This window comes from Polypterus senegalus, chromosome 4 (assembly GCF_016835505.1).
Source record: "Polypterus senegalus isolate Bchr_013 chromosome 4, ASM1683550v1, whole genome shotgun sequence".
NCBI classification, from domain to species: domain Eukaryota; kingdom Metazoa; phylum Chordata; class Cladistia; order Polypteriformes; family Polypteridae; genus Polypterus; species Polypterus senegalus.
This window is the reverse complement of record NC_053157.1, coordinates 58,546,781-58,570,862: the sequence shown is the minus strand read 5'-3', so window position 1 is coordinate 58,570,862 and position 24,082 is coordinate 58,546,781. Positions and strand designations below refer to the sequence as shown.

The 24,082-nt window shown below is 34.6% G+C and overlaps 1 protein-coding gene across 1 annotated transcript; it reads left to right on the top strand.

Annotated features, from left to right (window-relative positions):
* Window positions 1–3,276: 3,276 nt before the first annotated feature.
* anxa1a (annexin A1a) lies at window positions 3,277–23,349 on the top strand. The gene is made up of 13 exons (XM_039750722.1): window positions 3,277–3,385; window positions 6,752–6,831; window positions 7,147–7,237; window positions 8,592–8,686; window positions 10,472–10,585; window positions 14,787–14,877; window positions 14,997–15,076; window positions 15,701–15,757; window positions 17,579–17,672; window positions 19,727–19,822; window positions 22,043–22,101; window positions 22,343–22,465; window positions 23,112–23,349. Exons 2-13 carry the CDS (start codon window positions 6,778–6,780, stop codon window positions 23,169–23,171), a joined length of 1,014 nt encoding a protein of 337 aa, XP_039606656.1. The 5' UTR covers window positions 3,277–3,385; window positions 6,752–6,777; the 3' UTR covers window positions 23,172–23,349.
* The last annotated feature ends 733 nt before the right edge of the window (window positions 23,350–24,082 follow it).

Sequence of the window (24,082 nt, the reverse complement as noted above, 5' to 3'; positions counted from 1 at the left end):
TTAATGCTTTGTTCAGCAATGCTTACTTTCAAAAAAGTTACATGAACACAGCAAGTTTAAGCCAACAAGTGAGAATACTAAGCTCTACAGTAAGATTAATTATGACAAAAACCTTTGGAGTCTCCCAGCTGAGCCTTTTCTGGATGTGTTGAATAATTCTGTAAGACAATCTAATTCTCAAATGTATTTATATATCATTTTTTTTCTTTTTTGTTATTGTGGTTAATTTGTAACTATTGTGGCTTTGAAATGACACTGTAAACAGATAAGACTTTCCACATTTTACTCCATATTACACTCAGTCAATCTATGTAACTAATTTTACTGGCTGAACACAATCTTAATCCTGTGAGCTGCACAACATGTGAATTTCTTTTAGCAAATTTTACTAATGACATTATTCACAGCCTTGTGGTGGGCTGGTGCCCCGCCCAGGGTTTGTTTCCTGCCTTGCACCCTGTGTTGGTTGGGACTGGCTCCAGCAGACCCCTGTGACCCTGTAATTAGGATATAGTGGGTTGGATAAAGGATGGATTATTCACAGCTATGTTGTTTTCAAATCAGCTATATTTTACCTATGATTGATAATAAAAACAGCATGATTTTTCAAATGTTCTAGGGACAAGAGAGCATTATCAAGAGATCAAAAGACCTACAAGACAGGAAAGCATGGAAAATGAACAAGTTGCAGTCAGTTAGGTACAGCTCCATGAGTCAAGTGTTGTGTGTGTGTGTGTGTGGCCTGGGATTGCCCTGACGTTGAGTCAGACATCTTAGTGTTGTGCGCAGAGGGCCTCTGACAGGTCATTGTTTCAGCAGCAGTATAGGTAGCAGTTTTGAAACAAAGAATCATAGACGTGGTATAAATTACCAGGTAGTGTGTTAGAAGAGTAGGACTTTAGAGACCAGCTTGTTGGGCTGAATGGCCTTTTATTGTCTTGAAGGTCCTAAAATTATAACAACCTTTCAGAAGGACCAATCTAATGTATCTGTCCTTCTCTGCTGGGGTCACTTGAGGGTGACGAGATTTTAAATAGTCATGGTCTGCTGAAAACGTACCTGCAGTCAAAACACAGTGGCTCAGCTTTATCCATAGTATCTGGCAATGCTGGCACGTGACATGTCTTCCTTCCATAAGCTATAAACCCATGTCTCTGGTGACATTTGAGGCATTTTGGAATGAGCAGAAAATGAGCAGAACGCATTGTGTCATTGTGATCTATGATTTGAATTCAGGTCTTTTTAGAAGTTACCTAATCAGACATTTTGGTCAAGACTTTGTTGGGTATATTTCATTCATCAAGTATTCCTATGTTTGGCAATTTGCATTGTTCTCTTACACAAGATGTACTTCTGGTCAGAGGTCAAAGTGCACAATCTTTATAGTTTTATAATTCCAAAATATTTCATGTTTCTTTGTTCATCAGCTGCCCTAACACTGCATTGCAGATAATTATGTTTGCTGAACTCATTTGCTGAGTGAAGGTTGTGATGATAGCTGACTGAGAAGAACAGACTTTCCTATTTCCAGTAACAATCTTTTATTCATCATGATGTGCTCTAAGGATCTCTAAAGGCAGCTAAAAAATACAACCCCTCTAGTGAGTCTTTATTCTGGCTTTAGCTCTGTGTCCTGTGGGCTGGGTTTACTAAAAGCTTTCCCCACTTGTCTGATAATTTTGTCATTTGATTGTAATGCAGATTACTAGAAATGTTTATCATGCCCTTGATCGTCAGTATTGAAAGAAAGAAAGAAAGAAAGAAAGAAAGAAAGAAAGAAAGAAAGAAAGAAAGAAAGAAAGAAAGAAAGAAAGAAAGAAAGAAAGAGGACTATTTCTGATTTAATTTCATCAGCTACTATGGAACACATAAATTGGCATTGTCTTTAGAACTAAAATGCTAACATTTAAACATGTATGTATACATGTATTAATTTTCAATACTTTCATTAATATTTTTATCATATAAGTCAGACATTTTTCACTTTGGTTGCACTGCTCTCTTATAGTTCTAGAGATAATGGACTTGATTCTCAGCTAGGCCACTATCTCTATGGAATATTAATATTCCCCACACGACCACCTGGAATTTCACCTCATATTCCAGTTTCCTTTTCCATCCAGCATGGGTATGTATGTAAATTGGAATATTATAAAAATGTTAAATTAGAATAGGTCATTCGGCCCAAAAAAAAACTTGCCCTTCCTATCCACCTAATTTCTCAAAAATAACATTGCATTTTGAAGGCCCCCCAAAGTTTTACTCCCAGCCACACTACCTGATAATTCTATGCTTCTATTTGTGAAGAAAAACTTTCGAACGTTTGTGTGAATTTACCCTTAACAAGCTTCCAGAAGTGTTTATGTGTGTTCTCGTTGAACATCCGGAATATATTGTACTCATTCTTGTACCCTGAAATATACCCTGTTGTGGACTTGCATCCTGTCCAGGAATGATTCATGCCTTCTAACTGCTATTGTCCTTGTACCTATCTACAGTAGATATTTAAGCAGGCTCTGAAAATAAATGGAGGATTAAATACTTAATTTAATTCACCAAAGTAATAAAGAGATGCTTTCACAGCATGCTGTCTTCATAGAGATAAATACAAACATGTATAACATTCAAAATGATATACAATACGAATATAATCTTTATCTTTCCAGAGTGCATTTCACAGAGAGCACATTTCAAATGTTTACAATATTTAATGGCATTTTATGAAAAGGAAAACTGATCATTCATGTTTTTATCAAGAGCCACAAATGAACCCTGCTGGTTTAATATACTGGTATGTCAAATAAATGCTTTCTTTATTAATTACTGTATACATAACTTCTAAAACATTTTATAAAAATTATATCAGCTATCATGACCTGGAATTAGAATACTGGTATAGAAAATCCATGGATAGACCACAACAGATGCTCAAAAGAAACCATCTATGAACTTCATTGGGCTTCCAGTGTGATATTTTCTCCCCTTAATGTTATTCCTGCAAGTTAAAAAAACTTCTTACAAATGTACAACATGTGTACATTTCTTTGTTCTATATATTATTTAGATTGTAGTAACCCTACCCCTAAGGAATGATGTTTGTCTTCAAGTTTAGATTTAGCTGATACTAAAATGGTGTAAAAGTAGACGGCGTTAGCAAGATCCGCCCCTTTGCAGAAGCTGAAAAGATTTTTTGAACTTTTTCTTGCTCTCTCTAAAATGGTTGTTTCCAACAAGTGGAAAAACTTAGCAACCAATCAGTCTCCGCCTGTTACTAGGTGTGGTGATCTGCAGAGGATATAAGTACATTTTACAAACGTTAGCTCATACTTGGAATCTACACACCAAGTCTGTTGCTTTTCTGTCTTTTCACCTTTCATCTTTAGAGGTAAGAAAATTTTTGTGCGGCATTTCAAACTGCAATTTCGACATTCTTCTCCACTTGGCAAAACTATAACGTTTTAAGAAAAAGGAAAAGTACTTTTTTGTAAATTTAATGTGCCGTTGGGCGTGGCATTAGGCAAACCTACGTCAAGTTTTACTGCGTAGTAAGCAAAGTAAAAGAAAGCCCAGATAGTACGAACAGTTGACAAGGATGTTAGAAACTGTAAATATGCGTAGTGCACTTTTGAAACATCTCTTTTAGCACTGGAGAGCTTGTTATACAAAAATAAGGCTGCGATTACATTTTTAAGTGAAAAGTGATCGCTGTCGTTTTAGTAACAAAAATGCATGCATAATAAAGTGGTCCACATGTCGTTTTGTACCGTTTGCGACTTTTTAAATAATGTATTCCAACTACAGCGACTTTTCGTAAGCAGCCACTTGCACGCACAAACCTGAACACGCGCGTTCTGTGCCAATACTGTTATGAATAGGAAGTCTGAGCTGCGCTCGACTACAGGGGAGGCGATTTGAGAGAGGTGCACTCGATGTAATGAAGGCTAAACTGCAGTTTTATTATGGACAGCGACATTAGAACTCTTAGAAAATCGTGCGTGTCTACAGGGTTAATCGTAATATAACTTTTCACCTTTGCTTTAAACTGTCTTCAAGTTGTGGAAAGGAACAAGGAACTCCTTAGCTGCGCCGGGCGTGGTGGCATTTGTGTTTAACGTTTGCGTCTTCCACGCAGAAACTTGCTAGTCGTGTTTCAATCCGGATAATTAGCACCACAAAAGACAAATAGACAGCTAAATAAACGCGGCATGTGCTTAGTAAAGTACGCGCTGCAAGAAACATAGTTACCGACACAGCGGTTACCTAGACACGCCCCTTCCATTACTGCCCACAAAGAAAATGTCAAACACTAGTGGGAGAAAAAAGAAGAGCATTCTCCGTCTTGTTGGTTAGAATTTCTGAGGCAACCTGGTCGTATTCCTGTAGTCGAGGCAGGCAGGCACTGTTTGCAGACTCGTCCACTGGCAGGCGGATGACTCTCAGGCTGCCTTAGAGATCCCACTTCCTGCTGCCACATGTCACATTACAACACAGACCTTGTGGGCTGCTGGCAGTTTCCAGTGTCAGACTGGCATGCAGAAGGCGTGTGGTGGACCAAGAAAGGGAGGAGAGCGCAGACGTGACGTCGACTTCAGGGCGTGGTCATTGTAAAGTATCTTCTCTACAACTAGATTCATTTTTGATGCCATGTCTATGTGATATAAAGGGCGTTGGTTCAGAACAGAAGGCTTTTGTAGAGGCTAATATAAATGAGCTGCGGGCCAGACGAGACTTTTTTCACTTTTCAGAAAGTGGGTCATAATTAAGGAGAAAATGGAATTTTACGCTTGCAGTGGTCTCACTTGACCACAAATTACCAAGTAATGCGCGAAGGAGGGATGCGGTTTAAAGGAACATTTATTTATTTACCCAAACTGAATTGCGTGAAGAAGCCCGCATACTTATATTTGTTTTATTAAACAGTACAGAAAAATTGTTTACTACAATGTTTTATACAGCACGTAGCAGTTCCATCCAGGTTCTCTAAAGCGTGGCACCTTTTGAGCTTTAACGCCCCAGAAGTTTTGAATGAACACTCATTTATTTAATGAAATGTATGAATTGGCTTGCCAAAACCTGATTCCATGTGTTTGCTCACCCGCTTTTTATTTGCGGTGCACCTCATACACATTTTTTCCAGCAGTGATACTGACAAAAAGTGAAAACTATTTTATAAACGTAATGAGGCGCATTGGCTGAATCGCACGCTACACTTTTAAAATAAAGGTTCCAAAGTGGTTCTCCAGGTCGATGTCATAGGGTAACCAGTTTTGATTTCCAAAAGAATCAACTGCATGAAGGATCCAGACAGAATGTATAGTATTGTGTCAGATTCCACAAATACCCATGAATAGATAACAGATTTGTAAACTACTATTGGGTTCCTGATTTTAGATTGACTCAACCTGCATACAAGCACATAGGCTAAGTTTTGGGGTTTCTTGAACTGTCAGGATCCTGCTAGGCTGCCGACTATACATTAAAGGTTTCTTACTTTTCCACATATTAGCCCAAAGCACCAGTTTCATATGCAAACCCTTCACAGAATGAAATGACTGTTTATCAAGCAATGGATCTGCGTGGAACCACACAATCCAATAAAGTGTCATTACGGAGCTATTATTTTTAGGAGTGTATACGGATGAATAGTTCATGATTTATCTAATTCTAAAACCATAACTGTGGTTTTTAACTTTAAATTATGTTTGTTATATTGATCATTAAGATGTACTTCTAGACCTCTTAACTGATTCAATTTAGTCAAAATCGAAACTAGAGAAAAAAACTTTCCTGTGAATTCATTAAAACGTGGTGTATAATGGTATAATTAAGCCAGACGATTTTTCAGGATGAAATTCCTTGTATGCAAACTGTAATGAAAATCAGAATATACAAGTAATATCCATTATAGCCTGATCATTCTCCCTTATGACCAAATCAACAGGAGGCAAGTAATTTAAATGCACAGCAGGGAGGCTCTGTACAAAGGATACCTTTACATAAAGAATGTAGGAAAATCCTTTGAAAAATGTTTTCTGTTAAAAAGATTGTGCAAATTAGGCCCACCTTTTACTTTATTTGAAAATGATCAAAGGTTATTCCCTTTGAATCCTGGACCTTGAGGTATGGATAAAAAAAGTATCTTATTATATATATCATAATTAAGGAAAGTTAATATGGATTATGATGAAGTTGTGCATTGAAATGACTCTTCATACTGTACACACTGGGGACTTTTACTGCCTGACAGTAATTATATATAATAGCTTCAAGAGATCACACTCAACAACACTGGCTTTATATCATATTTTGACTTTCACTATATTTTTCTTGTACTTTTTGAATTTATATTCTATACTGTATTATGGTCCTATTTACACACTAAAACACCGTTATTGACCATACTGTCATTGATGCCATAGTAAAGAGTATTAGTGTTTGAATTGCAAAAAACTGATTTATCTGCATCTGTGTAATATATATATATATATATATATATATATATATATATATATATATATATATATATATATATATATATATATATAATTGAAATAACAAGTTCTTCTTTATTGTATTGTCCCTGCAAGTATTTACATGTATGTATTTTCTTTCCTTTTTCAGTAATTGTGCTTACATTATGTGTTTTTAAAACTCATGTGAATCAGTGCCAAAGAATACCATTAGGAATAATTATTAAAGATTGAATAAACAAGTTAATTATATTTAATACTAAAATTATGCATTTTTTTAGCTTTTGCAGACTGAAACAAGGTCAATATGGCTTTCATGAGTGACTTACTTTCACAAATTACTTACCTGGAATATCAGCAAGTAAGAATAATTTTACATGTTACTGAGATAAACAGACGTGTTGTGTGAAGGTGCACATTATTTACTTAAGTGGCTATATTTACATACTTTTGTATTTCTGTTTTTCTTTTTTTTTATTATTCCAGTCAATATGAAGGCTGTAATACTCGTGTGTGCTTTATATGAATTTACCAGTTTGTGTCTGCTGTACTGTGTATCTGAATCATAAGCAAATAAATGGCACTCAATTGTTAAAATAATATAACTTTTGACATTTTGATCTTTTAGAGTATCTTGTATTGTTGATTTACTTAAGAAATGTGTTCTTTTTAATAGCCTTCTGCTCATGGGCCAACTGTAAAGCCATATCCAAATTTTAATGCAAATACTGATGCTGCACTTCTGGACAAAGCAATCAAAGTAAAAGGTAGAATATTAACCATTACATTTTTTTTATTACTTTATATTCTATTTCAGAAAACACTTTTTGTTTTGATTATACATTTATGCTTGTGAAGTGTATTAAAAAGAAATCCACTTCCAGCCATTTTGTGAGCATGCAGGTTCATTTTTTTTAATCAATAATTATGTAGCTTGAAATTACTGTATATAAATGTTGTATTTTCTCAGTTTTTATGTTGCATTTTTAAATCAGTCCACTTTTCTCATACTAAATAAGGCCCCTTGTTAACATATTATACATAAAATGATTTTTTCTGTTTATTTATTATTTACAGATAGATTTATGCCATCCTTCATGCAGTCTTCATGTACTTGATACAGAGATACAGTACTTGACAAAAGTGACAGATTAAAGTATGACATAGCTCATTTTATGGAGAGACAATCTGTGGCTATCTTTAAATAAAAACATAATATAAAAGCAATCATGTAACACACATCTTGACTAGGAAAACTTGCCTCAGAGTGGTATAGATGTTAGTGATTGGTCAAAAGAATGATATGAAATTCCATAGCGCGAAACAAGACAATGTTTTAATGAAATAAAACTCATATTTAATTTTTTTTTTCTTTCCATTAATTTGATAAGAGATTCTTGTAGGTGGTAATTAAATGTGGTAAAATATTTATAAAACAATATTTGCATAAATTTGGTGCCAGTTTATATTTCAAGAATTTACCTATTTTGTACTTCACTGGAAGGTCTTTCACATTGTTTTACAGTCATATTACCCTAAAATCTATATTAGAGAGATACCATATGCACCAAAAGTAAAAGCACGCAAACGAAAACCTTTCATCCATACATGTGATATGCAGTTCCATGTAGATCATCCAAACGTTGCCTGATTTAAGCACATTTTTTATGTTGTAAGCACATTTTTTAGGGTGACATCTTTTGTTAACAGCAAGATAACATTCTCAAACCTTCAAATCAGAGTTGTGTGGGAGCGGAGTCTGTTGTGGCAGGCATCAGCGACAAGGTAGGAGCCAACGCTGGGCGATCTGCCATTCCATCACTGTACCCATGAATCTTTACTTCTATTTCTCTTTGAAAGATTCATCACATTTATCTGTAATACTTTCCACATTATGCCTTCTTCTTTTGCTAGGAATGTTACTTTATTCTGTTAAGGATTAAATGCAATTTTTAATGATCACAATCCTACAAACAACATTGGAATCAAACAGGGAGACAGCTACTTTATTTATCCAATATAATTAATTATATACTGTATTAATAAGAAAACTATTCACTAAATACATACATCTAAAGTAAGCATAAAGATTGAAGTATAATTGTTTATTATTTGTTCCAGGAGTGGATGAGAATACTATTATAGAAATCATGGCAAAAAGAAGCAATACACAGCGCCAGCAAACCAAAGCAGCATATCAACAGGCTACAGGAAAAGTGAGCTATTTAGTACAAATTTGTGTAAACTGTTCTACCATAAGATAACTTTATTCTAGTAGAATGATTTTCTGAAATAAAATGTTATAGAATTTTTATAAACTTACAATGAAGTCAATGCAGCAGAACCAAAGTAGTATGAGGATTAGCTTCCTAACAGTTTCTGTTATCTCAAAAAATCGGGTGTCACTTTGAGACTGCACTTACTGAGTCCAGTGGGAGCTGCTGTATGCTGACTTATACTTGCATTTGTTAAATGTGTATACCATTAAAACTGTTTGTTACATTCATTACTTCAGATATTCCATTTTCAAAAAATATATATTTATGATTGTTTGTAATATATAGCTTTTACCCTGCAAAACTGCATGTACTAAATTAAGTCCTACAGTGATGAAGTAATCATTAAAAGTGTACATACGGGGAAAGGGTGGACGTGTACAGTATATACACGTAAAGTGTTTATTTAATGCTACTGCTGTTGTACAGTAATGTTGTTGCTGGAATACATTAATTTCATTATGAAAGTAAGAAACTGAATGATCATATGTGTACCGCTTAATACCGCTTTACAGCTAGTTTTGGCTTCATTATTATTTTATCACAATTAATCTTAAAATAGAGGATTTTTTGCTTTTAAAGAGGTCATAGCTGATGGTGTTTCTTCAAAGAACAAATGTTAACGTGCTATGTTTAACTGCATTTCATCCCTAATCCACAAATGATCTTTAAGGGCTAAGTTCCATTGTGCAACACAGTACTTGCTTCATTACAATTATATGGAAGCTGCTGTTCATGCAGACTCGTTCTTGAGAAGAGAGCAGCAGTTAAAGATTTTGATTGCCCTCAATTTTAAAATCAGCACCTGCCTTTCCTAAGTCTACTCAATGTATTTGTTTCTTCATTTAAACAACATTGGTAGAGTTAATGATCTATTCACTTGCGATCTCCAGACAATATTTATAATGGTTAGTTTCAGCCAGATCACTTGTTTTGTTAAATGACAGGTCACTTTTGGTAACCAGACAGCAGAGTGCAAAACAGATACTAATTAATACATTTTTATTCACACCTGTGACTGCCAATAAAAAAATATTGCTTTGAAGTGGTGGTTTACAAAAATTCAAACCAAAGATCCTCAAAACAGAGCATTGATCAGAACAAAATAAATTTATTCTATTAATTATTTAAAAGGCTGTAAGAAAAACAATATAGCTTCTGATTATTTGATTGGCTGTGATGAAATCTGTAGCCACTTTCAAGGTCAGTTTTCCTACCTTACACTGGTAGCTCTCCATTAAGGCTAGACAGAGAGGTTGATAATGTTTACACTGTCACACTTATCCTCAGGTAATTGACTGTTAGGAGCAGAAAGCTACAGTGCCTGAGTTGTCATGAGCTCAGAATGGAGTATCATATGAAAAAGTAAATGTAATTTTTACTTTAAAACTTATATTACTAATGCAGCTAAACAATTTGCACAGCATGGTAATGCCACTTTCATGCAGAAATTATTTTATGTCATCCTCAAAAATGTCAATATATATATTTAAAGAAGAAAATATAATTCTATAACAACTATTTACCCTGATTATTTCATCTGCATGTAATCTTTGAGCAATAATTTGGGCTCACAGTATTATCTGGAAACAAAAATACTAGAAAAGCACTGCTATGTTAGAGCATTAGTTATGTAAACAATTAATTTGCTTGATCTTTTTGAACCGAGTAGGTTGGGTGAATAGTGAAAGTGTGAGTTATTTATTGCTGTTAATCATTTTATAGCCATTGGATGCTGCCCTAAAAAGTGCCCTCTCTGGGCATTTGGAAGATGTGGTACTGGGTTTGTTGAAGACCCCAGCACAGTATGATGCTTATTTGCTGAAACACTCCATGAAGGTAAAGTTATTTATGTTTAATAGTCAATCATGTTTTTGGTATAAAGAACGGTAAAATTATAATTGCAGCATATAGAAACCATAAAAATAATATATACAGTAGTTAACCTAATGTACACGTTATTTGAGATGTGACAGGAAAATTGGATTACCCAGAAGAAAATTTACACCAACAAGGATAATGTTTAAATGTCACATGAACAGAGTCTGCTCAAGACACCAGATTTGTAAGACAGCAGCACTATGTCACCGTGCCTCTCATTGTTTAAGATGTGTAAATAAAGATGTGTAAATATTGTCACAAAGAAAGGGTATTTGTGCAGCAATCCTCCGTATCCAAAATAATGCCAAGGAGGCAACAATATACAAAATGCTGAATTTAATATATCATTCAACACATGGAGGAATGCATAAAGGGATAAGACAAAATATCAGATAAAACAGTACAGAACAATAAAACTTGCTGTTTTTCTGGGTCTGAGTACATTGGTCTAGGGCCCTGTCTAGCAGATGGAGTGACTCATCCACTTATTAACCACAAATGCTCACCCTTTCTTACCTCCTCAACTTCTTCTCTCTCCCAGACCCTTGCTGGGCTCTTCCCCAAGCCTCCTCTAATTCCTTTGTTCACCAGGCTTCTTGTTGAAATTACAGACTTTAAATTTCATGAAGCATTTTTGTATGGCTCAGTTTAATGTTTTTCAAGTTAAGAAGCACCTTTCAAGCTCTGTGGTGAAGAGAATAATGTTCTCTATATTGTGGACGTAACTACATAATTTAATAAATTATAGAAAGTAAGTCCAGAGAGGCATTGAGGAAGAGGGGAATTGTTATATTTGAAAATGTATTGCCAACTTCCATCAAAATGTTACATTATCATTTATTTATCTTACATATTTTTTGCAGGCAGTAATATTATTGAGTTGACCAAATACCTAAAACTATTTATCTATACTAATAAAAGGCAAAGCCCTCACTCACTCACTCATCACTAATTCTCCAACTTCCCCTGTAGGTAGAAGGCTGAAATTTGGCAGGCTTATTCCTTACAACTTACAAAAGTTAAGCAGGTTTCATTTCGAAATTCTACACATAACGGTCATAACAGTCGACAACGTCCGCCATGTTGAACTTTCTTATTTAGGGCCCCATCTTCACGAAATTTGGTAGGCGGCTTCCCAGCGCTAACCGAAACCAATGTACATACTTATTTTGATGGTATGACGCCACTGTCGGCCGCCATATTGAACTTTCCAACGTCACTAATTCTCCAACTTCCCATGTAGGTAGAAGGCTGAAATTTGGCAGGCTCATTCCTTACAGCTTACTCACAAAAGTTAAGCAGGTTTCATTTCAAAATTCTACGCGTAATGGTCAACAACGTCTGCCATGTTGAACTTTCTTATTTATGGCCCCATCTTCACGAAATTTGGTAGGCGGCTTCCCGGCACTAACCGAAACCAATGTACATACTTATTTTGATGGTATGACGCCACTGTCAGCCGCCATATTGAACTTTCCAACGTCACTAATTCTCCAACTTCCTGTGTAGGTAGAAGGCTAAAATTTGGCAGGCTCATTCCTTACAGCTTACTTACAAAAGTTAAGCAGGTTTCATTTCTAAATTCTACGCGTAACGGTCATAACGGTTGACAACGTTCGCCATGTTGAACTTTCTTATTTATGGCCCCATCTTCACGAAATTTGGTAGGCGGCTTCCCTGCGCTAACTGAAACCAATGTACGTACTTATTTCAGTGGTATGATGCCACTGTCGGCCACCATATTGAACTTTTCAACAGTTTTTGTTACTTATGGGCCCATCTTCAAGAAATTTGGTACGCGGGTCCCCAACGCTAACTGGTTCCTACTTACGTACATATATACATCCATAGCCTGCAGCTCGGTCACCGTGTGAGGCGGCGTTGAATCCCCCATCCCAACGCCTCCCACGTTGTTGGCTGCCTGCCTATATAAGGCCATCCATTGCTCCAGTCTCTACATTCCCTTCCTTGCTACGCCACGGGATTCACATCTCCCTGCTGATAACTACAGCCTTTTAATTTAATCCACAGCTTCTCCACTGTTTTATTGTTCATTTATTACAATTATTGTTATTGTGTAGGTATTTTAGACTTACTTTACATTATTCAGGTACCCATTTCCTTTATCATTCCAACTGTACCCCCATACTTAAACTCTCAAAAGCTGGATGTGAAGTTATCGATGAAACTGGTTGTATACTTACAACGCTTGACAGATGCCGAATGTCTCTTCAACACATGTCCTACAAATTCTGTCGTAATTGAAACAAACCATGAAACTCAAGCTGTGAGATTTGAAACAAGATTACTTTTCACATGGCCAACTGTACGTTGCATGCACGTACGAGTAAGCTCAACGCACAGCTTGGTCATATTACAGTCGGAGGGCCGAACTCACAATGTGGTATAAAAAGAGATCCATAACAAATAATTATTGGTATATTTTCCCTCAGTTTAAAAAGGTTTCATTTTCTTCTTAATAAAAATTTTAAGGCAGTATTTCGCCGCTGCGAAGCGCGGGTATTTTGCTAGTATAGTATATTTTTTTGAGACAGGTGGTATTGCAACTCAGTGGTCAGTGCTGGTGCCTCACAGATCCATTGTCTTTGTCTGTGATTTTTTTTTCTTTATTGGTACTAAAATTTTCTTCCTGCTTTCTTACATATGTGTAATGTTAGGGAAACTGGTAATGCTACTTGAGTATGTGATGTAATAGACTGGAATTCTCATTCAATGGCTTATTCATGCCTTCCACCCAATACTGCAAGTATAAGCTTTAGTTCAAGTTGATTGAAAACTGAATTAAGCAGGTTTGGAAATGTTATGTGTGTTATATTTCATAGTCCTTTTCACTTCAGGAACCTCTATGATGAAATGAGCTGTTTGTACACATGTACAAACAACTGCAAATGCTATCTTCAGTACCTAAGACAAAATTATAAGACACATCTGATTTTATCAAATATGTATGCACCATTGAATTTGATCCTTTACATTGTAGTCAGTTAGGAGCCAAGGTGTTCAGTAAAAATGAAGTGGCTAATTTAGTGCCCCTAACTTAACATGTGACCCTAAGCAATTCCTTTAACTTCCTAGTGTTTTATTTGAAAATATAAATAAATCAACTAACGTATAATCTGTCAATTGATGAAGATGATCAACCAGTCATCAGGTAGTTTTTGTATGCAAGTCATCATGATCACACAATGTGATGGAACACCCAGAATATGCTTGTTTTCTCAGACCACCTATACCAATCCATGATGGTTATTATTTGTTATTATTACGAATTATTTGCCTGATACATTTCTTTTGTTTTTTTTTTTTCCATTTGAAGTGCAGGCAGGCAAAATGACTTGCTCATGGTCACTCAGTGTCAGTATCAGGATCTAAACCCACAAGCTCAGGGTTTAATGTCCAAAGTCTTAACCACTTTGCCACACTGCCTGATTGCTATTATCCCTGCCGGAACCACTACTACCTTGCAATGTTTTCTTTCTTTATTTTAGCGTTCTTTAATATTTTTGAGGGGATTTTTTAATATGAAAACACACAAAAATGTTTTAACTGCAAGCATGCAAGGCATGTTTAGGATTACATAGAAGAACAGGAAGAAATTAAGGAAAATTAAACCAGTAATACTGCTGCTGAGTTATTAGCTGTACCACAGAATAAGAGAGCTATTCACAGACGGAATGTTACTCTTCCTTACCTATGTTCCCCACTGTGCTGTATGAAACTGGATTTCATTACACCTTTGGGAACCATCATTGTATGTTTTGGGAACACCACTGAATTGCCAAGACGCAGTGCTTGAATACAGGTATCAGAGTGTTGCTAAGTACAGTATTAATATGATTGTGTTACATATTTTTGATGCTTTGATGTAGGTGAGTTTTATATTGTTTTCAAATTACCTTTTGCATAATTTTTACATATTTTTGCCATGCAATAAAACATTTGACAGGGTAAATATTTTACTGTCATCAGCTTCCTTATTTATTACCTACTAAATAAAGGAACTGTGATGTAGAATTTAAATGCATCTTTATTCAGTTAGTCATTATAATTTGTCTCAATACAGCATGTGTACTTCATTGCTTTAGATAACTCTGGTTTTGCACTTGTAACAATTTTTAATTAAAACTGTTATATTCAGGGACTGGGGACAGACGAGGACACTCTGATTGAGATATTGGCATCTAGAACTAACAGGGAGATACAGGAAATCTGCAGTGTTTACAAGGAAGGTAAATTTTTAGGAATAATCAAATTTTTAATATCTAATGAGCAGTGCTTAATTTTATGAATGATCTAACTCAAGTTACTAAGATGTGTTATCATGCATTATACTTTCTTTATTCCTTAGAGTATAAAACCGATTTGGATAAGGACATAACCTCAGATACATCTGGAGACTTTAGGACAGCTCTTCTTTCCCTGTCTAAGGTAAATATTTGTAGCTAATGTGCTGTATTTGTGGTATAGAATAACAAAAATAGAAATTTACATTTTTATGTTAAGTAATAGTGCTAGTTTTTATAGCTGACTACCTTTTAACTTTGAGAAGCAAAAGGTAAGAATTGTTGTTCTTTGAATCCTACCTAAGCATCATGCAACCATGTGTCTATAATGTAAAAAAGTTTAAGAAAATTGCAAAAAAAAATATATACACAAATAAAAAAAAAATTCTCAGACTCCAGTTTCCCCTTCCCAAATTAGTCCTAATCAGCAAATGTATGAAGGTGGTTGCCCCCTTGTTGAGGTGACCAGAACCAAGCAACTGAGGAAACAAGTCAAGAAACCAAATAACCATTGGCGCCCACAGCAGCGTTTGGGCATAGGACCCAATCCAAACCAAACGCCAGCTAGCAATCAAAGAAGAAGTCCTGATCATTTATTGCTAAGGGGAATAGTGTGGCTAAATGATCATATTTATAATTTACTCCTAAACACTAAAAAATTTATTAGAATTTGAAAAGAAGGCTATTAATTACAAATAATTATCAGTGGTCTTTACCAGCAACTGTTAGAGCTGTTAATGCAATGGTCATTCAATGGTTATTCTTTCAGGGAAGCAGAACTGAAACTTTATCTGTGGATGAAGACCTAGCCGACAAAGATGCAAGGGTAAGAAACAGTAAAAGTGTCTGCAAATGATGATTGTTCATTTTTAAAACTATTCTACATAAAATCAGTATATAGACAAGGGTGCTGTTTTGCAATTCCTCCTTTTCTGTTCCTTTTCATTGTATTATGTAATTACTACAGTGTTGCCTAACTTCTTAGCTTTCAACTTGCATGTTTCATGTTTTTTTTTCTTTAACTTCCTATTTCCTTTCCATGTCAACTGCATCTTCCAATGCATACTATCCAGTTAAATCAAGATCTCAAGAGATGTAACATAATTTTATATACGTATTACGTAGTTATACATTTGAAGCAGCTCATTTTATAGATAATTTTATAATTGTGACACCTTGAAGGAAAATCTGAAGGTACAAGTGTGCTATTAATATTTCTGAAACAGTGCGTGGCCCACTAATCCTCCCATGCTATGAGTGAAGAATTCATGTTTTGTTTTGGTTTTTCCAGAGTGAGTTGTTTTTAGATAAATTTTTATTTGTAATTGTCTGTGAATAAGTTGATGTTCTCCCTGTGTACATGATGTACTGTACAGGGTAACAGTCTTGTTGGCAGCCAATATTTTTGCTTTTTCTTCTACTGAATGTTTTATTCTCCTTGATTAATTCTATATTGTCTCTCACAGTTCTGAAAATGTTAATATCCATAGTCTTCAAAGTGAAAGAGGATTAAAGAGCTTATTTGCCACACACTTGTCCATGTGTACATTTAGTTCTACATTAAATCCATTCATTTTGCAGTATAATTCATTCTTAGACTTTTCTGCAGAATTGGATCATTAAAACCTAACAATCACCAGAACAACACATTAATGTATTTCAAAGGAAGAATACATTTATCAAATAAACTCTAATGTCTTGAACCTCTATAAAACATAATACTTTTGATGTGAAAGAGCTTCCTAATTAAATACAATGGTCTTTTTATTACATTTAGGGCTTAACATTTTTAGAGTTATTTAAAGATTGCACATGTATTAAATCTAAGATGTAAAAAAGGAAAGTGAATGAAAAATGTCTAAATGGTTAACATTCAGTGATGTCCCTCAGGCAGAAATTCTGTAACCCCCCCTTTCCTTCATCAGGGCTGGACATTCAAATAACATTAAAACATTAGATAACTTTTACAGCATGTTTAACCAAAATTTTGAATAAATCTTAACATTTTAAATTACAGTTACATCATATGACATATTCTCATCTAGGGTAGTTACAATTTAAACAGTGAACATCATAAAAACCACAATTTAAAAAAGCATGTTTGTGGCATATTGCATTTCATACAACTCGAAGTTTATATACATCAGAGAATATGAAAGCTATAGCCAATTAAGATTATTCTAATTGCCTGATCTGATTCATTCAGTTTAAATCTGCTCAATACATTAACAATCTCTCCAGATAGGTTTATTGCAAGCTTAAAACACATACAGTATATAACCTTCCGTGTCTACATCATACAAACCCATTGGAGTATATTACACATAGATGACCATTGCTTTAATTATCAGCTAAAAAACAAATATAGAAAAAGTAATGGAAAGAGCCACAGGACTGAATAGCACAAAGACAATCTTGTTGACGATAGCTGTTGCAATGTAATAACTGCACAAATGTGTTCACTACAGTGGAAGATTAAAAGCCTCAAATATTCTAAAAAACTTCTGTGTTTCCAATCTGAGCTTATATGTCATGTTTTGTGTTCTTCAATATGAGTATCTCTTGTACTTCTAATGTTCTTTGTAGCCCGAGATAGTTATTATCATTTAAAAATACGATTACAAATTATTCACAAATCATTTCCCAGGCTCTGTATGAAGCTGGAGAGAAGAGAAAGGGTACTGACTGTTCTACCTTCATCAATATTTTGACTTCCAGGAGTGGCCCACAGCTCTGCAAAAGTAAATTAATTGGCATTTTTCAGTTCTTTGTTATTTAAAATGTGTTGTTAAAGCTTTATGTTACTGCAATATTTGTTCAATTTTAAATGCTGCATTTTATAAAAGAAATTAACATCTAAAAACATTTGTCTCCCTCACGCTATAATACTCGGCTATCACCTAAGGACCATTGAAACATTCTTTGTCACAATTTAATGGACAAATTGAATGTAGTCATGCTCTGCTCAGTGTTTGTTCAGCTCTTTTGCTCTTCATTTTTACCCATTCAATAGTTTGGTGTTTTGCTCATATTTTTGCTACTTTCTTATGTTATTGTGATTTCCATTTTTTGCAGCATAAATATTATTTTATGTCCGGTAATAGCTAAGATTAGACACTACCTATAATGCATTTGTTAGTTACATACTCTTAGGTAAGATGACATTAAAGGCTTCCTTTGGTCTTAGTAACACTTACAAAACATTAAAGTGGTTATTTATCTCTGCGTAATGTGACCTATTAAAATAACTTCACTTTGGTGGCTTCCATTTTTAATAATATTTCTCATGATATTGCATACTTTAGTGTAGGCTTGTGAATCCTTAATGAATAGTTAATAATACCAAATGAAACTCTCCTATTCACAAGTAATTTTCTCAGCGTGTCACAAGCTCTTAATGTGCCACACTTCACATAGACAAATAACCACATTATTTTGTGTTGCATGTTGCATCAGTATGAGATTAATAAATATATTATAGGTAAGTACCTGATCTACCTTGTATCCTCCCATACCTACTGTATATACTGGATATTACCTTTGAAGAAGGAAAGCAATAACTCTTAGTCTTTTTGCAGTGGCAGAAGGCCTTAATGCTTTTTTCAATGTTAATAATTAACAGAATTGTAAAAATGTATGCACAAGACAGGCGATGATCCATTGAAAGTTGATTATGTCAGTTTGTAGTGGTACCAAAGAATATGTTTAAATACATTTTATACATGTATTACAATTGCTAACTTTATATGTGTTATAGTTCCTAACACATGATATTTTAGGGTTGTAAGGTGACAAAGTGAGTAGCGCTAAGGCCTCACAGATCCAGCATCCATGGTTCAAAGTCTAATCAGTCTGAGATGTTGTGCATTCTCCCAATGGATATGTGTGGGCTTTGTCAAGGTACCCTAGTTTCTTTGCACATTCCAACAACAGAATGTAACTGCAGCCGACTGTATCTATGAGATCAGTCACGTGATGCCCCAACATAACGTGACACCCACAACACACCATATCCATCACATTACACTATGGGTGAGGTTAGGGGTGTGAGAGGGTTATCTGATTCAGACGGTTTTTCATGACTGACATTGTGTGCATTATGTGACCTACTGTATGTCATACCTATTGCAAGCTGCAGTTAGAGACATCTCCATTCCAAAGACGTTTATGTTGGATTAATTGGTTATTCTAAATTGTCCTTGAATGATTGTGAGTGGACCTTTTTATATACTGTCACTCTGCCTTTTAATCAGTGCTGCTGGGCTCTGGACCATTTACCATATTTTAGTAAGTGTAATTCATTGTCTCCAATAGTTATTGTAAAACATATGGCACAATACTTCTTCGGAGCTTTTGTTGCTATATTTTTGTTTTCAAGAAATGAGCAGATGATTGGAGGTTTAAGATAAGAACTAATTCTGAATTTCTAAAATGTTAGAAAAAAAGTTTAGCTACACAAAGGTGGAGATCCTAAAATAATGGAAAAAAGTTGTTGTTGTTGTGTAATTTTACCTGCATGTTTATTTGCCTCAACTCCCAATTACTTGTACAGCAGTGCCTAAACTGATAAATTCATCCCTATTATTTATTCTGTTTCTATTAATACTCACTTGCTTAATTTGCCAGATTCAAAAACTATTAGCCAGTAAATACTAAACATTAAAGACTATTAGTCTTTGCGGAAACAAAATACAGAGCAATTATTTACATGTGCATATAACCAAAAAATGTTTGTCTCTAATTAGGTATAGAATAAAGGAAGCCATGCATTTACTATTCCTATCCTGTTTTTTAGCTTTTGAAAGATACAATAAATACAGCAAAAATGACATGGCAAAGGCCATTGATTTGGAACTAAAAGGCGATATTGAAAGCCTTTTAATTGCCTTAGGTAAGTAGATTCTTATTCTTTAAGTATTAGAATATTTGGGGTTTTATATTTTATTATTAAGCATACATTAGACCACAGGTGTATCATTTCAGTAAATACATCTCATCTTAATCTGAGAATTTATGAGTGGAAGAATTTTTTTATGATTCTTAAGTTATAGCTTGGGTAATTTTCATTCTTTGAAATGCAAATGAAATTATTATTACAGGGATAAAAATACAAGTGCAGATTTTAATGTGTAAAAAATAGTAGGGTGATTAAAAATAACTTTGCTTTTGTAAATACTCTTCTGTGTTTTCATTTTTTAATATAGTAGAAAATATGTAAAGGTGTCTTAAAGTGATGGTTATTTTTTACTGTAATCTCTTCTGAAGTTTATTAACAATCTGAAAGAAAGTCATCATCATTGTCATGAAAATGTTTCTGCTCTTTCAATATACAGCACAAGAATATTATTTTAAATGAGTTCATAATATATTATTAATGGCAGTATCACTGCAGAACTTTGCAATTGAGCTCTGTACAAGAAACTTAAAATTGTACTTAAAATTTCATATTATAAGTTGTTGGATGTCAGTGTCAGAGTGGCGCAGTGGTAGCGCTGCTGCCTCGCAGTTAGGAGACCCGGATTCTCCCTGCGTGGAGTTTGCATGTTCTCCCCATGTCTGCGTGGGTTTCCTCTGGGCGCTCCGGTTTCCTCACACTTTACAAAGGCATGCAGGCTAGGTGGATTGGCGATTCTAAATTGGCCCTTGTGTGTGGTGGGTTGGCACCCTCCCCGGGTTCCTGCCTTGTTGGCTGGGATTGGCTCCAGCAGACCCCCGTGACCCTGTGTTTGGATTCAGTAGGTTGGAAAATGGATGGATGGATTTCAATGTCAAGTTAGATCTTTTCAGCTACTATTTTTCACTTCCTCTTTGTATGCCTTTCTGCATTTCATGAGTTTACTCATTGTTTTAAATATTTGCTCCTGAATATAAATGAAAATGTTTATGCATGTTTTTATTTTTTTTTCTGATTTGAGGGCAACTTTTGTTTTCACTGCAGAGTTGCAGCATTTGCCATAGTTTGACCTGGATTAAATCCAAATTTTTATATATTATTCAGTCATAGAGTTTCCAAATTTGAACATAGCCTAAGGGTTTCTTGTGTTTGCAATCTCAGGTTTTCTTTCTTTTGTTCCAATTCACTCCTTCATGCTGTTGTGTTGATTTCCATTAATAAGCAGGTTGACGTTTCTGCCTAACACATGCTTATTGAGCATTTAAAAAATGTGTGTTTATTCTTTTTTGAAAAGAATGGAAAGATATGGCTTAGCCAGTGAGAGCTACAGCTCAAATCCACTTGTTTAATATGCTTCCCTTTTGTCCATTGGTCTTGTTTTGAGCTTTGCACTAAGAAGGATGATCTTGGGAGAAGATGTCCCAGCAATAGCTCAGAAACCCCATTTGTGACACTTTCTTATATTTTCTTAAACCTGGCATGGACTGAGAAACAAGGATGTTTGTGCATGAGAACTTTTATTTGAAAAGATCTGTAAACCCATAAGCACATTACACACTACAAAAATAATAAATGAGTGCCAAGATTCCTATTTATTAACTGTGTACCCCTAATCTTTCATTTTCCAGTTTTTTCTTCTTTCTGTCTTGCCATCTCTATTCTTCTTGAGTTCAGTTATCTTTGGCATAGGGTGGCCTAGAAAGCTAACAATTAACAATTATACTCCAATACTATTTAACTTATTCACCTGAGTTAAAATGGGAAGAATTTAATAATCATTCAAAAACACAGAAACAGCCAAAGAGGTAACAATGACTCACCAAGTTCAAATAGTTCAAGAATATGTTCATCTGAAATCCATTTCATTCTTTTATTATTTTAAAATCTGTGTGTCTTGGGCATGGTTGATGTCTGAAAATAAAATGTACATTGTTATAATTTGTATTAGAAATGTACACCTCATTGCAAATATGCATGCTGCACATGTGTCTTTTTCCTTTTATATCTTGATGTAAGTATGGAGGTACCTGTTTAATTGCAGAAAATAATACATAATATTAAAAACTGATATTAAACAATGTTGTTAAAAAGTTTTGATAGATAAATGTTTTATTGTTATATATAGTAACATGTGCCAGTTAATCATCTATCAAACTCATAAAAAGGCTATATTGTGCAGACTTTAATACAGTGATAATTTGCTACATTTTTCAACAGTGAAGTGTGCTGGAAACAAGGCTTCTTTCTTTGCTGAAAAGTTAAACCAATCAATGAAGGTAGGAAACATCTGTACTGTGTGTAAATTATGTATTAAGTTTACAAAATTGCCATAATAAAAAAATCACAACTACATTTTTAAAAAAGTAACATATACTACACTGTACGGCAGTTTCTAACACAGTTACAGCTAAAAGTATAATACAAATTTGTCTTCTCAATTTTACTTTTTTGTGTTGCTAATCAAAACCCAAGGAATGCTGCTTTTATGATATACTCCTTTACTATGTTTTCACTCAGGGGTCTGGGACAAGAGACAAAATTCTCATCAGAATTATGATTAGTCGCTCAGAGGTTGATTTGGAGGACATCAAAGTCGAATACAGGAAGAAGTATGGTAAAACCCTTTACCAGGATATTGCAGTAAGTTTCATTAAAGATTATTGTTGTAAATAATAATTACCACATTTTAAATTACTCAGAGACTAAAAGGACAAAATAGAGGTTTGAATTGTATTATGGTGTCTGCAGTAGGAATATATGGAGCTGGGAAAGTTACAAATTAATTTTCTTTTGTGAGCAATACTAATATTAATAAAGTAAAAAATAATACATCTTGAGCTAGCATATTATAAAAATAGAGTATTTTAAAAAACATTGCCCAGAGTACAAATTCACATCAGGAACTAGTTCAGATAAAACTTTTTTTTAAAGAAAAATACACACATTACAGATATTAGAGCAACATTTGAGAGTGCATTAATGTAAATCTGTATAATTGTGTACATAGTTCTAAAAGTATCTATTTGTGATAGAGTACTTACATTTTTTCCTAGGACATATATACATGGCATGTTTTGTTTACTCATTATATTAATAGAACAGTTTGATATTTCAATAGCCATAGTTAAAACTTACACAGTCCTACATCATTCCATGTCATTTATTCAGGTATTATGGTACAGTATTTTTATACAATACTTCTGTACATCAAAGTAGCAGTTAGGGACAGTCTTTTTATTTCCATAATGTCCAAATATTCTTAAAGATATTTATTTTTCATTTACAGGATGACACCAAGGGAGATTATGAGAAGATTCTTCTAACTCTGTGTGGAAGTGATAGTTAAATCCCATACAAACGTTTTGTAACACCACTGCAGAAGCTGAAGTAACATTTTAGCATCTTTTTCTTAAATGACTGTATGTTTATTACAAAACATGTCTCTCAATATAAAATTACTATTTCTTTGTTTCTGGCCAGGAAGTATGATGTAGTACAAATAAATCATATTTGCTTTATGTAAATGGTATGGCATGTTTACTCTTCATATATTAGTATTTTGAGCTTGACTCAAATTATTATACTATGCATAATTATGCAGGGTAAACTGTGTGTATTATATCAGTAAGAATAAAAAATTCAAAAACAACATAATTAAATCTAGAATTGTTCCTGTATTCAACTTTTAATTTCCCACATAACTTAATGACCTGCTCCCAATTTGCATAGAGCTCATTCACAATGGTTAGGTGTATTACGTAAATGCTTAAATTCAGAATCATCAACCTATACATAAATTTCGTCAAAGATCTGATATCAAATATCAGTGGTATTAAATATCAAAGAGAAGGTGGTAGGTACTAAACTCATATTTAATTTATTCGGGACTCCATGACCAACCGCTCATTTGACACAAAGTCAAACCAACGATACCCAATGATTTTCAGGAGAGACACAGCACCAAAGAAATCCAATCTTTGTCTCAGGTCACTAGATAGTGTCCATGTCTCGCAACCATATAGCAAGGCAGAAAGCACCAGGACTTTAAAGAGTTGCACCTACGTCCTTTTGTATAGATATTGGGAGCGCCACACACCCCTTTCCAGTGATCTCGTGACCCCCCAGGCTCTCCCAATCCGTCTACTGACTTCATAGGAAGAGTCACCAGAGACATGAATGTCACTGCCAAGGTAAGTGAACCTCTCAACAAGGTCAACACTCTGTCCACAAACAGACACACTGCTGATGGCTGTGCCC

Bases quoted from the DNA above. Each gene is read 5' to 3' on its own strand.
- anxa1a (XM_039750722.1), top strand. From the start codon at position 6,778: ATGGCTTTCATGAGTGACTTACTTTCACAAATTACTTACCTGGAATAT. The intron at 7,238-8,591 runs GTAGAATATTAA...TATTTGTTCCAG, and splicing joins CAAAGCAATCAAAGTAAAAG to GAGTGGATGAGAATACTATT. The intron at 22,102-22,342 runs GTAGGAAACATC...GTTTTCACTCAG, and splicing joins AGTTAAACCAATCAATGAAG to GGGTCTGGGACAAGAGACAA.